This window comes from Triticum aestivum, chromosome 5A, assembly GCF_018294505.1.
Source record: "Triticum aestivum cultivar Chinese Spring chromosome 5A, IWGSC CS RefSeq v2.1, whole genome shotgun sequence".
Classification (NCBI taxonomy): domain Eukaryota; kingdom Viridiplantae; phylum Streptophyta; class Magnoliopsida; order Poales; family Poaceae; genus Triticum; species Triticum aestivum.
Genome location: NC_057806.1, coordinates 571,936,037 through 571,953,591, shown reverse-complemented (window position 1 = coordinate 571,953,591; position 17,555 = coordinate 571,936,037). Strand labels below are relative to the sequence as shown.

Here is a 17,555-nt window from a genome sequence, read left to right as displayed (position 1 = left end):
TTCCAGGTAGGGCCGGAAGGTTCGGGGTTTACAAAGATTTTGCATCAAAAGTCCAACCTCTCTTAATGCATGGACGCTCAGCGCTCGGAAGTTCTTAGAAGGTTCCAAGGTATCCACAAAGTTTGTTTGCGATGTAAACTCTCCTAGTCCGACAGAACCTGACCGAAAGCTGCCTCAGATGTTCATAGCTATTTGGAATATGTGCGTTAAGAGCTGATTCAAGGGCCCTCTCTCTCTCTCTCTCACTCAGATTTTAGGCATGACTTTGAGTGCATTTTTGTATGTGTGCATGTAGTTGATTTTCACAATATGTCCAAGATGCATCCCGTCTTAACAGTATGGTTGCCTTATACGTACCCAATAGTATAAAATATAAAAATCATCAAAATAGAATTGTTCCATTGAACCTAGGCTATTTTTTTTAGGGTGGCTATTTTTTTCTTTGAAATGTCAAAGATTGCCCCCTATTCCGCACAGGAATAGGAATTCGTTCCTACAAACTAAAGAACTTCAAATATTTCTTTTCTTTTACAAAACTACTATCTTTTTTCGACAAAATTCCTGTAAGCAAGCTTTGGTTTTTATTTTATTTCTCTCTCTTTTGAGATTTTTCTTGAGGGGTCTCTTTTGAGATATAGGAGCGCCTTTACGTTGCTGCCAAGTTTGGTGGATCAACCGAATCAACCTATGGTTGAGTTGGTTAGGTGGACAGTGGTATTCCTAACCCATCAGAGTTCAAACCCTGGTGCTCGCATTATTTCTGGATTTATTTCAGGATTTCCGGGGATGCGCTTTCAGTGGGAGGAGACGTTCCCGTCGACGACGAGGCGCCTACGGTGACTTCGTAAATCTCAAGATGATATGCCGGCTCAGTCTCTCGAAGGTGCTCATAGGGATAGGGTGTGCGTGTGTGCGTTCATAGGGGTGAGTATATGCGCGTGTATATGAGCGCTTATGTCTGTACTGATGCTAAAAAAAGAAGTTTGGTGGATCAAACTTGAGCGCCAAGTTCCTTCGGACCGGGCCAGAGCCACTTTGCATCCGACCGGTATACCCCTTTGCCCCTAAAACTATTCAGTATTTACGGTCAGATTGCCACTAGGAGACAATCGTTTCGGTCCGCTCCTCCTCTCCCGCAGGGACAAATCCCCTCGTCCCGACACGACCGCTAGGGTTTCTCCCCGCCGCCGCCGCCGCTCCTCTGCCGCCGCCCGTCCGCCCGGATCAGCCTCCCTCCCCAAACCCGCGTCACCCGTCGCCGTCGCCGGCTTCCTCGCCGCCCCCACGTTCCCCTAGCCCAGGTTAATTAGCACCACCTCCCACCGCGATGGCGGCGGCGGAGAGCACGGCGCTGCCGGCGGACCCCCGGCGCGTCCGCAACACGTGCATCCTGGCGCACGTCGACCACGGGAAGACCACGCTGGCGGACCACCTCGTGGCCTCCTGCGGCGACGGCCTCCTCCACCCCAGGCTCGCCGGCCGCCTCCGCTTCATGGACTACCTCGACGAGGAGCAGCGCCGGGCCATCACCATGAAGTCCGCCGCCGTGCTCCTCCGCTACGGCGACGGCCCCGCCGCGCACCGGGTCAACCTCATCGACTCCCCGGGCCACATCGACTTCTGCTCCGAGGTCTCCTCCGCCGCGCGCCTCTCCGACTCGGCGCTCATCCTCGTCGACGCCGTCGAGGGCGTCCACATCCAGACCCACGCCGCGCTGCGCCAGGCCTTCCTCGAGCGCCTCCGCCCCTGCCTCGTCCTCAACAAGCTCGACCGCCTCATCACCGAGCTCCACCTCACCCCCGCCGAGGCCTATACGCGCCTGCACCGCATCCTCGCCGACGTCAACTCCATCTACTCCGCGCTGCGCTCGCACTCCTACTTCTCCGTCCTCGCGTCCCTCGAGGACCAACCGTCCTCCAGCTCGTCAGCCTCGCCGGACGATCTCCCGGACGATGCTGATGACGACGAGGAGGACGCCTTCCAGCCCCAAAAGGGCAATGTCGTCTTCGCCTGCGCCCTCGATGGCTGGGGCTTCCGCATCCACCACTTCGCAGAGTTGTACGCCACCAAGCTTGGCGCCAGCGCCTCTGCTTTGCTGAGAGGGTTTTGGGGGCCGCGATACTTGGACAAAAAGGTGGATAAGAAGGGTAAGAAGAATTTTATGATTGTGGGAAAGAAGGCGGTGGAGGGTACTGACCGGGAGCCCATGTTTGTGGAGTTCATTCTGAAGCCCCTATGGAAATTGTATGAGGGAGTACTGGGGCAGGACGGGGAGATAGTTCAGAAGGTCATTAACAACTTCAAATTGAACATTCCGCAGCGGGAGCTGCAGAACAAGGACCCAAAGTTAGTTTTGCAGTCTGTGATGAGCCGGTGGCTGCCGCTGGCAGATGCAGTGATGGCAATGGTGGTCGAATGCACTCCTGACCCTGTTGTCGCTCAAGGGGCCAGGGTTGCAAGGCTTATGCCAAAGAGGGAGCTTGCAGCAGAGGATGCTGCTGATTGCGCTGAGGTTTTCTTGGAGGCAGAGAGGGTGAGAAGGTGTGTGGAGACCTGTGACGCGGGTGCAGATTCACCGGTGGTGGTGTATGTGTCCAAGATGTTTGCGGTGCCATGTAAGATGTTACCACCGAAGGGGGTGCACGGTGAGTTGTTGAACCACCAGGATGCAAGTGAATCAGAGGAGTGTTTTATGGCATTTGCGAGAGTGTTCAGCGGGGTTCTTCATGCAGGGCAGAAGGTTTTTGTGCTGTCGGCATTGTACGATCCACTGAAAGGGGATGCAGTGCAGAAGCATGTACAGGAGATTGAGCTGCAATACTTGTATGAAATGCTGGGACAGGGCTTGAGGCCAGTTGCCAGTGTGAGTGCTGGGAATGTGGTTGCAATTCAGGGCCTTGGGCAGCATATATTGAAGAGTGCCACATTGTCATCCACCAAGAATTGCTGGCCCTTCTCAAGTATGATGTTCCAGGTGTCTCCGATGCTTAAGGTTGCAATTGAGCCCGCCAACCCGACGGATCTGGGAGCTCTTGTTAAAGGGATCAAGCTTCTTAACCGAGCAGACCCATTTGTTGAGTACACTGTCACGCACAGGGGTGAACATATCCTTGCCGCAGCTGGGGAGGTTCATTTGGAGCGGTGCAAAAAGGATCTGGAGGAAAGGTTTGCAAAGGTTAAATTGGTCGTTTCGGACCCCCTGGTCTCCTTTAAAGAGACGATCGAAGGAGAAGGTGCTGGCTTATTGGAAGGCTTGAAGGCTCCGCATGCATTTGTTGAGAGGACTACTCCAAACGGGAGATGCACTGTGAGAGTTCAGGTCCTAAGGCTTCCCAATGCTCTGACCAAGGTCCTCCAAGAAAGTGATCAATTGCTTGGTCAAATAATGGAGGGGAAAACAGCAAAGAGGAATGTAATGTCAAACCCACAAATTTCTCAAGATGATTGTGATTCTGTTGCGATGCTTAGGCAGCGCATGGTCAGTGCCATAGACAGTGAATTGGAAGCCATTTCTGAGCAAGTGGATAAGGAAAAACTTCAGAAGTGTAGAAAGACATGGCTTGGGTACCTCAAAAGGATCTGGTCCTTGGGTCCTTGGCAGGTTGGCCCAAACTTCCTTCTCTTGCCTGATGTTGAATCAAGTGATGGTGTGATAACCATGGAAGATGGAAGGCAAGGTATTCTTGTGCGTGGTAGAGCAGATTTTTCTGAGAGATTGGGGTTTGTGAGTGGATCTGATGCTGAAGCTAACCATACTCCTGACAGCACTAAATCATCAGCAGATACTCCTGAATCGTTACATCTAGAATCTGTGGCACTAAGGAACAGCATTCTTTCAGGATTTCAGTTTGCCACGAATGCAGGGCCTTTATGTGATGAACCAATGTGGGGTCTGGCATTTATCATTGAGCCTTACATATTTGCTGACAACTCTGATGCTGCCCATCAATCTGATCAATACAACATCTTCAGTGGCCAAGTAATAACTGCAGTTAAAGAAGCATGCCGAGCAGCCGTTCTTCAGAACAACCCAAGGCTTGTCGAAGGCATGTATTTCTGTGAATTGACCACCCCGACTCAGCAACTAGGTTCAACATATGCAGTTCTTGGTAGGAGACGAGCGAAGATTTTGAAAGAAGAGATGCAAGAAGGGACTTCAGTATTTACAGTGCACGCTTACTTGCCTGTTGCCGAGAGCATTGGATTTTCTAGTCAGCTCAGGACCTTAACATCAGGTGCAGCCAGTGCGCTGCTTGTTCTTAGCCACTGGGATGCTATTCAGGAGGACCCTTTTTTCATCCCAAAGTCACAGGAGGAGATTGAAGAATTTGGAGATGGGGCAAGCATTGGGCCAAACTTGGCTAAGAAGCTTATGAATTCTGTGAGGCGGAGGAAAGGATTGCATGTTGAAGAGAAAGTTGTGGAGCATGGCACGAAACAGCGAACTCTCTCTAGGAAAACATAGTTGTACTTTTTTGTTAGGTAGGGAAACTGTATCATTGTCCCCGGTTTTGTGCTGGTAAAACTGCAATACAAGACAATATCAAATATGAAATCTATGTGACCATATGGCTTTGATTATTTTTCATTTTTACTGGTGTATGTTTTGCTCGAGAAATTATTACTGGATTGTTTTGTCACATGTGTGATACAGTATATTAGAGAATGTTTAGCTGTCTGTTATGTTATTAGTTGATTGTGATATATTAGAGAATGGCATATTTCACATTGTCTTTGCCGGTGTTGGTTGTGATCAGCCATGGCTCAGTTTATATATGTTATTATCTGTCGTCTTGGTGCTTATTCTATGGCATTCATTCACTTATGAAACCTTGGAGAGAGATAAGTGTGTTACTAACCTATGGAGAACATCCTATGGCCTGTGTAGTGAGATGGTTTCTTTGTACCAGGAAGGAATTACTGGTGTTGTATTATTGTACTTGTTCAGGGGCATGTGCAGCTGCTGCAGCTCCTGACTGTAGGTGAATCTATGACAAACTGACAATGGAAGAATGGTAATTTTATGGGTTCGATGATGCATTTGATTGTGGAGGTGAGATAAATAAGCAGGAAAGTGTTTTCATCATTCTGTTCATTTGTGACTATTTGATACAAGTGCAAATATATTTGGTGAAGTATGCATTATATCACTAGTATAACTGAGTTTTAGTGAAGACTAAGCTATGCCTCATCTGTTGCATATCTAATGTATGTACTCCCTCCGTCCGGAAATACTTGTCATCAAAATGGATAGAAATCTTTCTATCCATTTTGATGACAAGTATTTCCGGACGGAGGAAGTATTAAATAGCACCTACCACTTAAATGCTGGCAGTATGTTCTTCTGCAAATTTCTATTGATTATGCATATCATTAGTATAATTTATGTGGAGTCAAGACATATATAATGTCATTTTATAAGCATTCCTAATCCTACTAAAGATGCCATCTCTGAGAACCCCACATGCCAATGATGGTTACATATCAACGCAGGCATTTCACCTGAGAGCTACCGCACTCTAGAATTAGTTTGAACGCAGTTCTTTGATCTTATTACTCACATGTATTCTTTTTGCGGGTTTATGCACTTGCAGCTTAGCAGAGAAGTCTATACTGAAACCCCACTGATTTGTATAAACTGATTGCATCGTGTGTTGTCTTGTCTGTGGTTGCAGCCATTATCAGAGCAGGGTGGTCTTGTGTGGTGAGTGAACCATGGATATTATAGCTCTAACAGGAGGAAACTTGCCCCAGGATTTTCCTTGAAACCTTGATAGGACCACAGCTACATAGAACACAGGAGTGAAACAATCCATTGTCCATCAGCTCCTTTGACAGAAACCGGATTTGCATTCTGGTTAAGACCTACTGTACTAGGGTTACCGCAGTCATGACCACATTGAGACTTCAGGTATGCATTGGTCACTGCTCCATACTAGTACATGTTTATACTTCGTTCCTTGCCCTCCTCTGTAGTCTGTAGGGGATTCAGTGAAAGCACTGCGTGCCGCTAGTTTATTAACAAAGATCTCCTTGGGATCGCTGAATTCTATGTGAAGTATGTTGCTCTTGGTTCAGCTGTTGATGGATTGACCCGTTTTTCCTCTTTCAGTTTGTCAGATAATAGCTAATTCAGTTGTGGGCTCCGTGTCGTCGGATTGCAGGATAAAGTCCGTGTGGTCGAGAGCATCCCAGCTCCATACCAAAGTGCTACTGCAATTGGTGCTTAGTTTAGGACTGTCGCTGAGTTACTTCGTCTGGACATCTTCAAAAAGAAGGTGAGATTGTCGTATTTCCTCCTGATTTTTCCCTTTTTGGCGCCTAGACTCCAGCGTTGTCAGTTTACCATCACCATGATTCAGCTTAGCCCTTTGCAATGGTTGTGGTATTCTTCATGTACATACAAGTATATGTTTTAGCAGTACCAGTAGCTTTGCGGCGAGCTACCATCTATTGCCTTGTACAAAAATTATTAGTTTCTGCCCCTGGCACCATCTGGTTTTAGTATATGTTGACTATAAACTGTTCTTTTATGTGTTTATTACAGTCAAACACCCAGCATAATAGTTACATTATCTATGTACAAAGCCGATGGCCTGCCAAAATGTGCTCCGAGAGGCAGGTAAATATGGTGGTCACAGATGCTGCAAACCCAAGGGAGCTTAGGGGTGCGCCCGCGGCGGTTGCTAGAAGCAACATTTTGGCCAGAGGCATTTGAGCAACGGGTGGTTACGCTCAAAGCAGAGCTATCACTATTAGCTATGGCGAAAACACAGAGCAGGCAGTAGGCGATGCCATTGCAGCAGAGGTAAATAGCTCTGCTCTGGTCATCGATGCATGACATGCAGACATGTTGGCGCTCAGGAGGAGGCATTCTCTTATTCTTCAGGCAAGCATGGTATGATCGAAGGGAGAAGCGAAGATCTGACGGCTCGCGTTCGCTTGCCATCTACCTCGTTCCAAATTACTTGTCTTAGATTTGTCTAGATACGAAGGTATCTAGCACTAAAATGAGTCTAGATACATCCGTATCTAAACAAATCAAAGACAAGTAATTCAGAACGGAGGGAGTACCTCGCGCCCTTGACGTTCTGCCTTCACTGTTGTCATTCTTACCGTTGTCGTTTCAGCTATTTATAAGCTGGTGGCTGCCACCGTAGCGATTGTTACCTTTGATGCGAGATCATTCTCCGAAACACAAACATGCATTTTTCAGTGGAAATAGAAACAGATACCCGCTAGCTTATTTATGTTCCTTCCCCTTATACCAAATCCTAAACTCCTAGTAATCTAGCAATTGGAATTTGGAAGGAAACTCCAATTGCTCGCCAAAACACTTGTCGTTTGATCCACAATCTGTTTCGTCGTGGGAGTGGGATACGGCAGCGAGGGGGACGTGCCGGAGTCGAACACGGTCGCCTATATAATACCAATACTGTATGAATAACAAAACCAGGCAAAGGTATTCGTAGAACCAGAAAGCGACATGGCGGCGGCGATGAGGCTCTGCGCTCGCGCGCTCCGGCAAACGCAGCAGCCGGCGGTGGCCTCGACGCAGCAGCGGTGGGTCTCGACAAGGTGGTTCGGAAACTAGACTTGGGTCCAGGAGCTAGCTCCGGGATTGGTGGAGTCAAGTCTGATGCACATCAATGACTGATTACTCAAGACGATCAACTGTAATAATTCAAGTCCATCAGCACTATGGTTCAACTATGTAAATGTTTGAGATCACCAACGCATAAGAATGATGTTATGATTAAGGGGGGTGCCTAAATGTCAGGTAACTGAAAAAATGAGTAAATTGCAGAAAACACCGGTTTACAATTTTTTCCTTCCAGAAACCACGGATTCTCGATCAAATTTTTTTTTTGAAACGAAAGCAAAGCTTTGCCTCATGTAATAATTAAGGAGTCGGTCAAATATTTTGCAGAAAACACTCATTGGTCTATTTGGGTATTTTTACCGTGATTATGACATGCGAGGCCCGCATTTGATGACGTGGCGTGAGGGTTCACAAAAGACGACGCTAGACTAGTCTTTTTCCAAAAAAAAGAAAGCTTCCTCCCAAAAACAAATTCCATCCTCTACCCCGATCCAATCGGGATCGGCCGTTCCCGCAGGCCACCGCCGCGGCCTGGGCAAGGTGATCGCGGCGGCGGCGGCGGAAACGCAGCACCAAGCAAGAAGACGATGCGCATCACCGGAGCAAGCAGCGTCACGCCGGCGCGCAGCACGGGCGCAAGCATCGGCGCGCATTACAGGAGCAGAATGTCACATTTGCGGCCCGGCCACATTGTTTTTGAGCAGTGAAGAGAGCTAGCTTATTGGAGAAGCCTAAAGAAAAGGGAGTCTTGGGAATGACAGGATGCATGGTGCCGAGAAGGTTGGATCCTGTCACAGGAGCAGAATGTCACTGCAGTTTGTTTTCCTTTCCATTGTTGGCGCTCCTACGTTGTCGTGCCGCCGCCGGTTAATTAGGTGACCGGTCCGGCAGAAGCACGTTGCGCACCATGGTCCGTGCTGGTTGGGTTAGGGTTGGGGGATCCAGAGCAGAGGCAGCACGTGAGGACGCCGACCCAGCAGCAAGGCAGCAACCGGACGTGCGATGGACGTCGTCAGTTATTAGGTGCCTGCACTGCAGGAGCACGACGCCGGCCGGCCGGCTGGCTTCTCTTCCGCGTTCCGGCAAACAGTTTGGTTTGGTTTGGCCCCGCGCGCCTGACCGTTCGGTATGAATCATCTTCTCTTTTTCGCTGGCTGCTGGATTGATGGATGGCCACTCCTCCGCTTTCCACTTTCCTTCATCCTTTTGCTCCTTTTAGCTTTTTTTTTTGAGGATTAAGCCAGCTTTATTAATCAAAGTTCACAGAAAGTGGGATACAAGATGGGTTATGGGGGTGGCCAAGCCACAGATGACGCCCCGGTCCCCTTCTAAGAAAGAATCTAGCTAGACTATGTGCTTCATAATTTACAGCACGACACTCAAAGGAAAAAATGCATTAAAAAAGGGTAGCTCGAAGACTAATCTCGGACAGAATGGCACCGTATTGCCCTCTACTACCCGAGTTTATATCACAAACAACTTGCTTGCAATCGGAGGCCACAATGTAGTTGTTGATAAGAAGATCCTCTGCCAAGCACATTGCCTCCCTGCATGCCAGAGCTTCCAGACAAGCCGGATCGTCCACTCCCTCCACCACTAGGGATGAACTCCCTAGGTAATTTCCGTTTGAATCACGGCAAACTGCTGTTGCTGACCCACCTCGCCCCGGTCGTACTGCAGCGTTAATATGGATTTTTGCATACCCCGGCGGAGGCGCCTTTGGTCGCTGCGGTCCCAATGGAGCAGTAGGTGCATTTGTTTGTCTTGCTGTCGGGCGGATCACATTAAGCTCGTCACGGTATCTGTTGATGAAAGTCTGTGTTGCTTGAGGACTCTGAAAAATCCCCTCATGGATCGCCTTGCGGCTCGCGTGCCAGATTGACCACAATGTAATCGACAGGAGGACAAACTCGTCATGTGTGAGGGACTCAATAAGCGCAAACAGCCATTGCTTCGCTTTAGGCTCTAACAGCGCCATCATTTTATGTGCAAGTTCCTCATCCACCAAAGCCCATACACATCTGGACATTGTGCATTGAATCAATGAATGTTTCCACGAATCCGGCATCCCGCATAGCCCGCAGTTGCTAGACGTCGTCATATGGCGGTGGGCTCGCACGTCCTCGGTGGGTAGGGAGTGTTTTGACAGTCTTCATAGAAACATCCGGACTTTGCCAGGAACTTCAGTTTTCCAAAGTTTCTTCCACATCCCTTCCTCTGACTGCACTGATGACGTTCCTGGTGACCCATTAAGCCATGCCTCACGGCGTTGTTTAGTTTCTGAGAGCATTCTATACGCTGAGTTAACTGAAAAGGTGCCTTTGGGCTTGAAGTTCCACGACCAGAAGTCGTCTACATTACGAGTACAGAGAGGAATGCCCATTATGATATTTGCGTCCATTGGCATGAAGACCTCGTTCACCCTTTGCTTGATCCAGGTAGCTGAAGTTGGGTCTATCAATTCTGACACAAGCTGCGGTGGGTTCGCCGAGATGCACCCATAAGGCCGGAGCATTTCTTTCCTTGGGAGCCAATTATCTGTCCATATGTTAATAGTAGCACCGTTTCCGACTTGCCGTATCAACCCCTGTTTCAAGACATTACGGCCCTCAATTACTGCTCTCCATATTTGGCTCGGATGACCCCCCAAAGAAGCTTGCAGGATATCCACATTCGGATAATATATGTTCTTTAGTAGTCTGGCACTGAGAGAGGTGGGTTCCTGCAAAAGTAGCCATGCCTGTTTTGCCAACATAGCTAGGTTAAAAAGCTCGAAATCTTTAAACCCAAGGCCATCCATGCCCTTTGGCTTCGTCATAGTTTCCTAAGATACCCAGTGTGGCTTTCTTTTGCCGTCCTTCGAGCCCCACAAAAACTTCCTGATTTGCTCCTTTTAGCTGAACGAACCAACGTGGCTTAGCCACCGTGGGCCTGGCTGGCTCTTTGGTAGAATCGTAGCCCGTCTTGGGGAGAATTTGGCGAGGGAGAAGCGGGAGTTTTTTTTTCCAAGAAAGATGTTTGGCCGGCGTGACTGGCGAAACAAGGCACCCAGCAGGCAGGCAAGAACCTGCTGCGTGCTGCCAGCCACACCGCGAAAAAGAATGACCCAACCCATCGAACGGATCAACTAACCGTTTGCTTGCTGGGCACACGCCTTGCTCCCGCCGGTCAATCAACAATGCCAAAAGAGCGAAGCATCCCAGAAGACAAGAGATGGATTCGATGGGAATGTCTCTGCGCCCACGTGTAACCTCTACTTGACCATGGACCGCGTTTGCGTTTGAAGAATATTACATTACGCGTATTAGCTTTTATTCCTCCTTTCCATTTTATTAGGCATAGTAAGTTTTACATGCATTCCCAAAATGCAAGACCTCCCCCAATGCAAAGGTGCTTAAATAAGGTGCTAAGTATATTATTAGATGCCTTAGCAACTCAAGTCTCCAATGCAAAGGTGCTAAGCTTTTGGGTGCAAAGCTTCATGCATTTAATTAGTTGTAGACTTAAAATTGTGCTTCCACCTTGGTACACGTGCTTAGCACGGATCATCATACTATTCTCTCTCTTCTTGAGTAGCATGCCACATCAGACTTTTTTGCTTAGTTGACAACCTTAACATCTGTCCAAAGTGAGGCATTGTGAGGGGCCTAAGACGCATGCAGCCAATTTTCTCTCTTGAGCAGTTATGGACACCTAGAGATCGTGGTCAAAGGAGACCGTACATGCCTCCCTCCTTTTTTTTCCTCAGTCGTGGATGCTTTCCTCTATGATGGCTCAACTGGTGTGCTAATTTTCGTGCTAAAACTAATACGCCTAACAATATGGGAAGGAGGGATAAAAGCATACTTCCTCCGTTTGTTTTTATAAGACATTTTAAACAACTTGCTATGAACTATTTTAAACAGTGTATGAATGAAAGCAGTAATAACCTGACAGCTGCAGCTGATCCCTGTTGGACTTGGTGCTCTCCCGGGGCCCGGAGATCAAGGAGATTCGGTCAGAGTCAGACCATGCGTTTTGGTCGCTGTCCGGGATTAACTGTCCGATTGATATCCATGTTGAAACGGTACTATTCCTTTCCCATCAGTTTCTTCTGCAGCAGAGGATTAAATCCCACGCAATTAATCCCCAAACCATTGACCATAGATTTTCTTTTCTTTTTATATACTCTGCCGGGGAGAACATATATATGTAAAGTTAGTATATGGTGTGAAATCATAATAGTATACTGTAGTTCATTAGACCACAGTGCTGCCGGATGTTCACTTTCCGGTCTGTATTTCATACTGGCTGGCTATAGTTTATCATGCAAATGATCATATTTTGCACTACCGATGGAGTTAGCTCAAAGGTTGTTGTACAAACATTTTTTTAAGTAGTTTAGATTGCTTACTATATATGCCACATGGTAGGTTGTTGTACAAACATAGTTGCGCAATAGTTACTGTCCTTGTTTGTCAAACAGTAACATATCCGACCAACTCCTAAATGTCAAATAGGAAGGATGTATTTATACTACAGTACACGTGTATTATTATGTTTAGTAAGGATGTAATTTTTACCTTTATGTAGATTATATATATATACTAAAAGCATAACCCCAAAAAGGAAGGATGTAAAAACCGTACAAACTAAGGAGAATATCTTGATCCACCTCAGCGCCAAACATATCGGACATCCTAAAACCCGTAGCTCTCAACGTCCATAAATATATCTTTTTTTGAACAAAAAAATCCATAAATATCTCAAGAACATCGCCTTCTAAGGACTCTTTCAAAAGCAAAATCTCTTTCAAAATCACCTTCTAGGGAAAGACGCAATGTGCAATCACCTATCGGTCCAAATTCTATCCACTGATTCAATGATGACCATGTCAATTTCCGTATCGCTAGAAGGAAAAGTAAAACATAAAAAACATTTTTCTTAGGGGGGGGGGGGGTAAAAAGGTGTGGGTTCTAAATTGATCTTCTACACACCATATCTGTTTCTAACCTCTAAGACCATGTACAATGCATGGTGCTGACAGAGGTGCTTGTTAAAATAAACCGGTTTTTGTTTTAAGCAACAATTAATGCCTTAGGAAAAACCAACTCGATTTCACAAGCACCTCTCTCGACACCTTGCACTGTAGTACATGGCATAATGTGCTTATTGTATCTTATTTTTTTGGTGGACGAAACAAACCTCGAGAACGCTCATGCTTTATGCATCGCTAACCCGGCCCACTCGAGCTTGATTGATTACCAACAATAAGCTCTACATTCACGTTCCACCATCCTCACCTTGTCTAGCGAGGTCCTCATTATCTTCATCTCTCATAACCTTCCACTATTCATTCCTGCTGGCAACCTCTTCTCTTCTTGTTACTATGATGCACGCTACAACCACCTCTATCGCCCTTGTTGAACATTGGTTACATCGTATGTTTCTCTATAGGAGAGGAACTATTATTTGGCATCTATATGGCCCTTGTTCAAACATACAATCGTAAAAACTTTTTTTGCGAGAAATTTTTCGATCTATTCATCTTCAATCATGGCAGTACAACGAATACCCGAAATAATAAAAATTACATCCAGATCCCTGCAAGAAACCCACAACCGCACAGGCAACCCCTGCCAGACTCTCTGTTTACACAACATCCACAAAGCTCAACATTGCTACTACGCCATGTGAACCCTGACAAGAACACATCGACAGAAGATATCAAACACCTTTCAACCCGGCCACAACAACAACCCAATCCCAAAGGATGGGCCAAGAGACTGAAGATCATCCATCAAGCAGTCAGAGATGTCTTGCCTATGGCGTTTCTCTTGCCTTTGCCCATCTTCTTTTGTTTGCCTCTTAATGGTGTCCTTGTCAGGAGGCAAGCAATCGACCTGCCCAAACCAGGTCTAACAACCTCCACACTAGCGAGCAAGTCACAAAGCTTTTTCGCGAAGAGAGCATCTGAATTTGGAGTAGGTGCAACCACACTTGGCTCAATGGTCATGCCACTCATAGGCATCACCTGCTCGATGGTCGCAGACGAGGGAAGGGCATCGACATCTAAAACTCCACGCTCCATGACACCGAGAGGTAGGCTGGCTGGTGCCTAACACCCAATGGACTTAGGCGAGCCAGAGATTGCAATGTCCAAATCATCACACCCCTCAGCATTAAATATCTGGCCAGACTCCAGGGGTAATGATGGCGGTAAAGCCACAATCAAGATCTCGGGAGGGTCTACCTTCAGTTGTTCGACGGATAGAGGCAGAACCGGATCCCCATACAGCTCCTGCAGCTCAGGCATGATTTGCAGCACCGGAGTGATAACCACGTCATTGTCTAGTCCCTCAGAGGCTGACACCGGCAAACAGGCTCTAGCACGAGGGGAGAAACGACCATGAAGCTCGACTTCCTTCTCGACCTCAAAGCTGTCATCGGGCATAACCAAAGAGCGCAATACGTGAGCAGTATTCAACACAGGCGGCGCCTTGGAGAGCTCGCCCAATGCAGCCTCAACACGCTCCATAAAGCTTTTTCATCCGCAACATCTAACCTTGCATGAAGTTAATGACATCACGCAAAGGTTGGGTCGTCTCCTCAAGCTGGAAGGAAGCTATACTAAGAAGCTCAGCGTGCAGCAGCTCAGCCTGCGGCTCCAGGCAGGCCGCACTGGGATATGTTTGGTTTGGTTTGGTTTGGTTTGGCCCCGCGCGCCTGACCGTTCGGTATGAATCATCTTCTCTTTTTCGCTACCTGCTGGATTGATCGATGGCTCCTCCTTCATCATTTTGTTGCTTTTAGCTGAACGACGAATACTTGGCCCGTCTTGGGGAGAATTTGGAGAGGGAGAAGCGGGAGTTTTTTTCCAAGAAAGATTGTTGGCCGGCGTGACTGGCGAGAGAAGGAACCCAGGCAGGCAGGCAAGAAAATCAATCCATGACCCAACGCCTGCTGGGTGCTGCCAGCTACACTGATAAAAAGAACGACCCAACCCAACGTGATCGACCAACCGTTTGCTTCCAGTGTCGCGTCTGCCGGCCAATCAACAGCGACAAAAGAAGCATCCCGGAAGAAGAAGAAGAAGAAGAAGAAAAAGGAGAAGAAGAGATGGATGGCTTCGCTGGGAACGTGTGTGCGTTGTCGCGCGCCCACGTGTAGTGTAACGTGTCGCCGACAATGCATGCATGGACCAACCTCTTCTCCGATTCGAAACAAGTAGGCCAAAAGTACATAAAACCACAATCCGACTTGGAAACGTACTACGCAGGTACTCCAAACAAACAGCATCGAGGGCGGGATGGGACCGCGTGGAGCTTACCGACCGAGTGATCTGTCGGTTAATCATGACAAGTTCATTACAGTGCTGACAATGGGCCCCCCGACAGAGTTGTGCTGGATCTATATATATTCCTACAGAAAGCGAGACAAGCGTACTAGGTTTTTTCCTTGAGAAAATGGCGCTCTTTGTTGATCACGTAACATCACATCACAAAGAGTGCAGCAATCCGGAGTTACACCACGCTGGATAGAGTAGATCGCCGATCACGACACCGCTATCCGTCCGTTCCCCAACATATATTCCGTCCGGCGGAGATAAGCTCAAGGACACGGCGATCGCCATCCCATCCCATCCCTAGTAGGAGCACGTCTCTCTCTATACATACATCGATCTCAAATCTGATCGCCCGGCCAACCCCAACGTGCAGGGCTCAACTCAACTCAGCGGCTGGATGAATCAAAGTAGTACACTAGTAATAACCTGACAGCTGCCGCTCATCTCTATGCTATGCACGGCTGTTGCTACCTTGTTGGACGTGGCCAAACGTACATGCTCCCGGGTCCGGTGAGGAGGAGATTCGGTCAGACCAGACCATGCGTTTCTTCATCGCTGTCCCTATTAACTGCCTGATTGATATCCATGTTGAAACGGCATTCCTTTACGAGCAGTTTCTCCTGCACAGGATTAAATCCCTGCGCAATTAATCCGGAAACCATTGACCATGCATGATCAACTTGCAATACCGATGAAGTTAGCTGAAAGGTTGTTGTACAAACATAGTTGGGCAACAGTTAGTGTCCTTGTTTGGCAAACAGTAACATATCCAACAAACTGCTAAAATATTAAATAGGAAGGATATGTTTATACAGCTACATTAACTATGCATCTCTTTATTATGTTTTTTAGGGATGTAATTTTTACCTTTATGTAGATTATATACTAAAAGCATAACCCCCAAAGTAATTCGGAACGGAGGGAGTACATCTAGATACATCCATACCTTGTCGCAGGTATGGATGTATCACATCTAGATACATCCATACCTGCGACAAAGTAATTCAGAACGGAGGGAGTACATGGCATAATGTGCTTATCTTATTCTGCGGTGGACGAAACAAATCTCGAGAACACTCATGCTTTATGCTTCGCTAACCCGGCCCACCCGAACTTGATTGATTACAAACAACAAGCTCTACATTCATGTTCCACCATCCTCACCTTGTCCAGCGAGGTCCTCACTATCTTCATCTCTCACAACTTTCCACTGTTCATGCTCACTGGCAACCTCTTTTCTTCTTGTTACTATGATGTACGCTACAACCACCTCTATCGCCGTTGTTGATATGGTCTTCTTTTTTCTCATTTGTCAAGTGATAGTTAGAAGAACTCTAGTAGACTTCGTGGATGGGAAACTTCTATAATAATAGTTTTGGAGGACCGTCCTTCGAAACTAGTTTTGACACTTTTAGAGTGCACTATCTTTTAGACACCCTAGAATGCTCACCATGTTTTTCTTCTATCTTGTGGAGCCCATTCATCAATGAGAAGGTGAAGGGCGCCCAAAAGAAAGGTGTTGGAGCCCATTTATGGTCGTGGTCACCACACACGAACAGGGGCTGCGTTGGCATGACGGTAGACACACCCTTGGTCCTACTTGTCGTTCCCTCGATCCCTGTGGCAGCGTTCCCGCCAACTCGGTTCACGTGGGTGGTAGCAGCAGTTGGAGAGTGGATCCGTTATAGGAAGGGGAGTGGGGTGAATGGGTGCTGTTTTAGAGGGGGAGGGGGTGAATGGGCACCGAAAGCGAGGTGTGGGAGCATGCTAATGGTTGCGGTCATGCCCTTGCAACCATCCCCAAACCCTTGCGCCCGGTCGTCGTCATGGAGGACGACGACCAAGACCACGACTGAGCTGCTGTAGCCGCACCCAGTTTCGGCCCATGCTCATGCTGCTCCTCGCCGTTCATGATGCTCCATGAAGCGGAAGCTGGACAAGGAGAAGAGGGGCGGCGATGTGGAAGAGGGGGCGGTGGTGGCGACATCAACATCATCTTGGGTGGTGGTGACCACACAAGAGTCGGGACAGCGCCAGGATGACGTTGCGAGAGCTTGTGGGGGAGGACGGGAAGTGGGTGTGAGGAGGTCATTCACCTCCCTGTGTGCCCGTGGCGGCCTTCCCGCCACCCCGGTTACACGTGTGTGGCGGAAGTTGGTGAATGGTTGTTGTTTTAGGAAGGGGAAGGTGAATGGGTGTTTTTTTTAAGGAGGAGTGAATGGGCGCCGAAAGAAAGGTGTGAAAGCCCATTGACGTTTGCGATAACGCCAACATCGTCTTTGGTGGCGAGGACCACAAAGAATCCAGGGCAACGCCGAGTAGGTTATGGGGAGGACGAGAAATGGCGGTGGGGAAGTTGACCAACTCCATTCGTGTAGCGTCAACGAGTAGTGGCGGGAAGTGGGGCAACGGTGACAGATATGCCTATGTAGAAAGCCTACTAAAAGCGGGTTAAACGTGTATAATACAATTTTTAGAGGGCAGGAGAGTGAGTTTTAGCCTTTTTTGGTATATATACAAGGCAAATCCGGCAGTAAATTCTTTTTGACGAAGAAATCCTTTTTGTTACATTTGGCAAGTGCAAAGTACTCTCTTTAGGACAAGAAGACGAATAATCAGTTAAAGAGT

The 17,555-nt window shown here is 47.7% G+C and overlaps 1 protein-coding gene across 1 annotated transcript; it reads left to right on the top strand.

Moving 5' to 3' along the window:
- The first annotated feature begins 1,104 nt into the window (after positions 1–1,104).
- Positions 1,105–4,588, top strand: LOC123104882 (elongation factor-like GTPase 1). The gene has a single exon (XM_044526814.1). The coding sequence runs from the start codon at positions 1,328–1,330 to the stop codon at positions 4,463–4,465; it is 3,138 nt and encodes a 1,045-aa protein (XP_044382749.1). The 5' UTR covers positions 1,105–1,327; the 3' UTR covers positions 4,466–4,588.
- Positions 4,589–17,555: the final 12,967 nt, after the last annotated feature.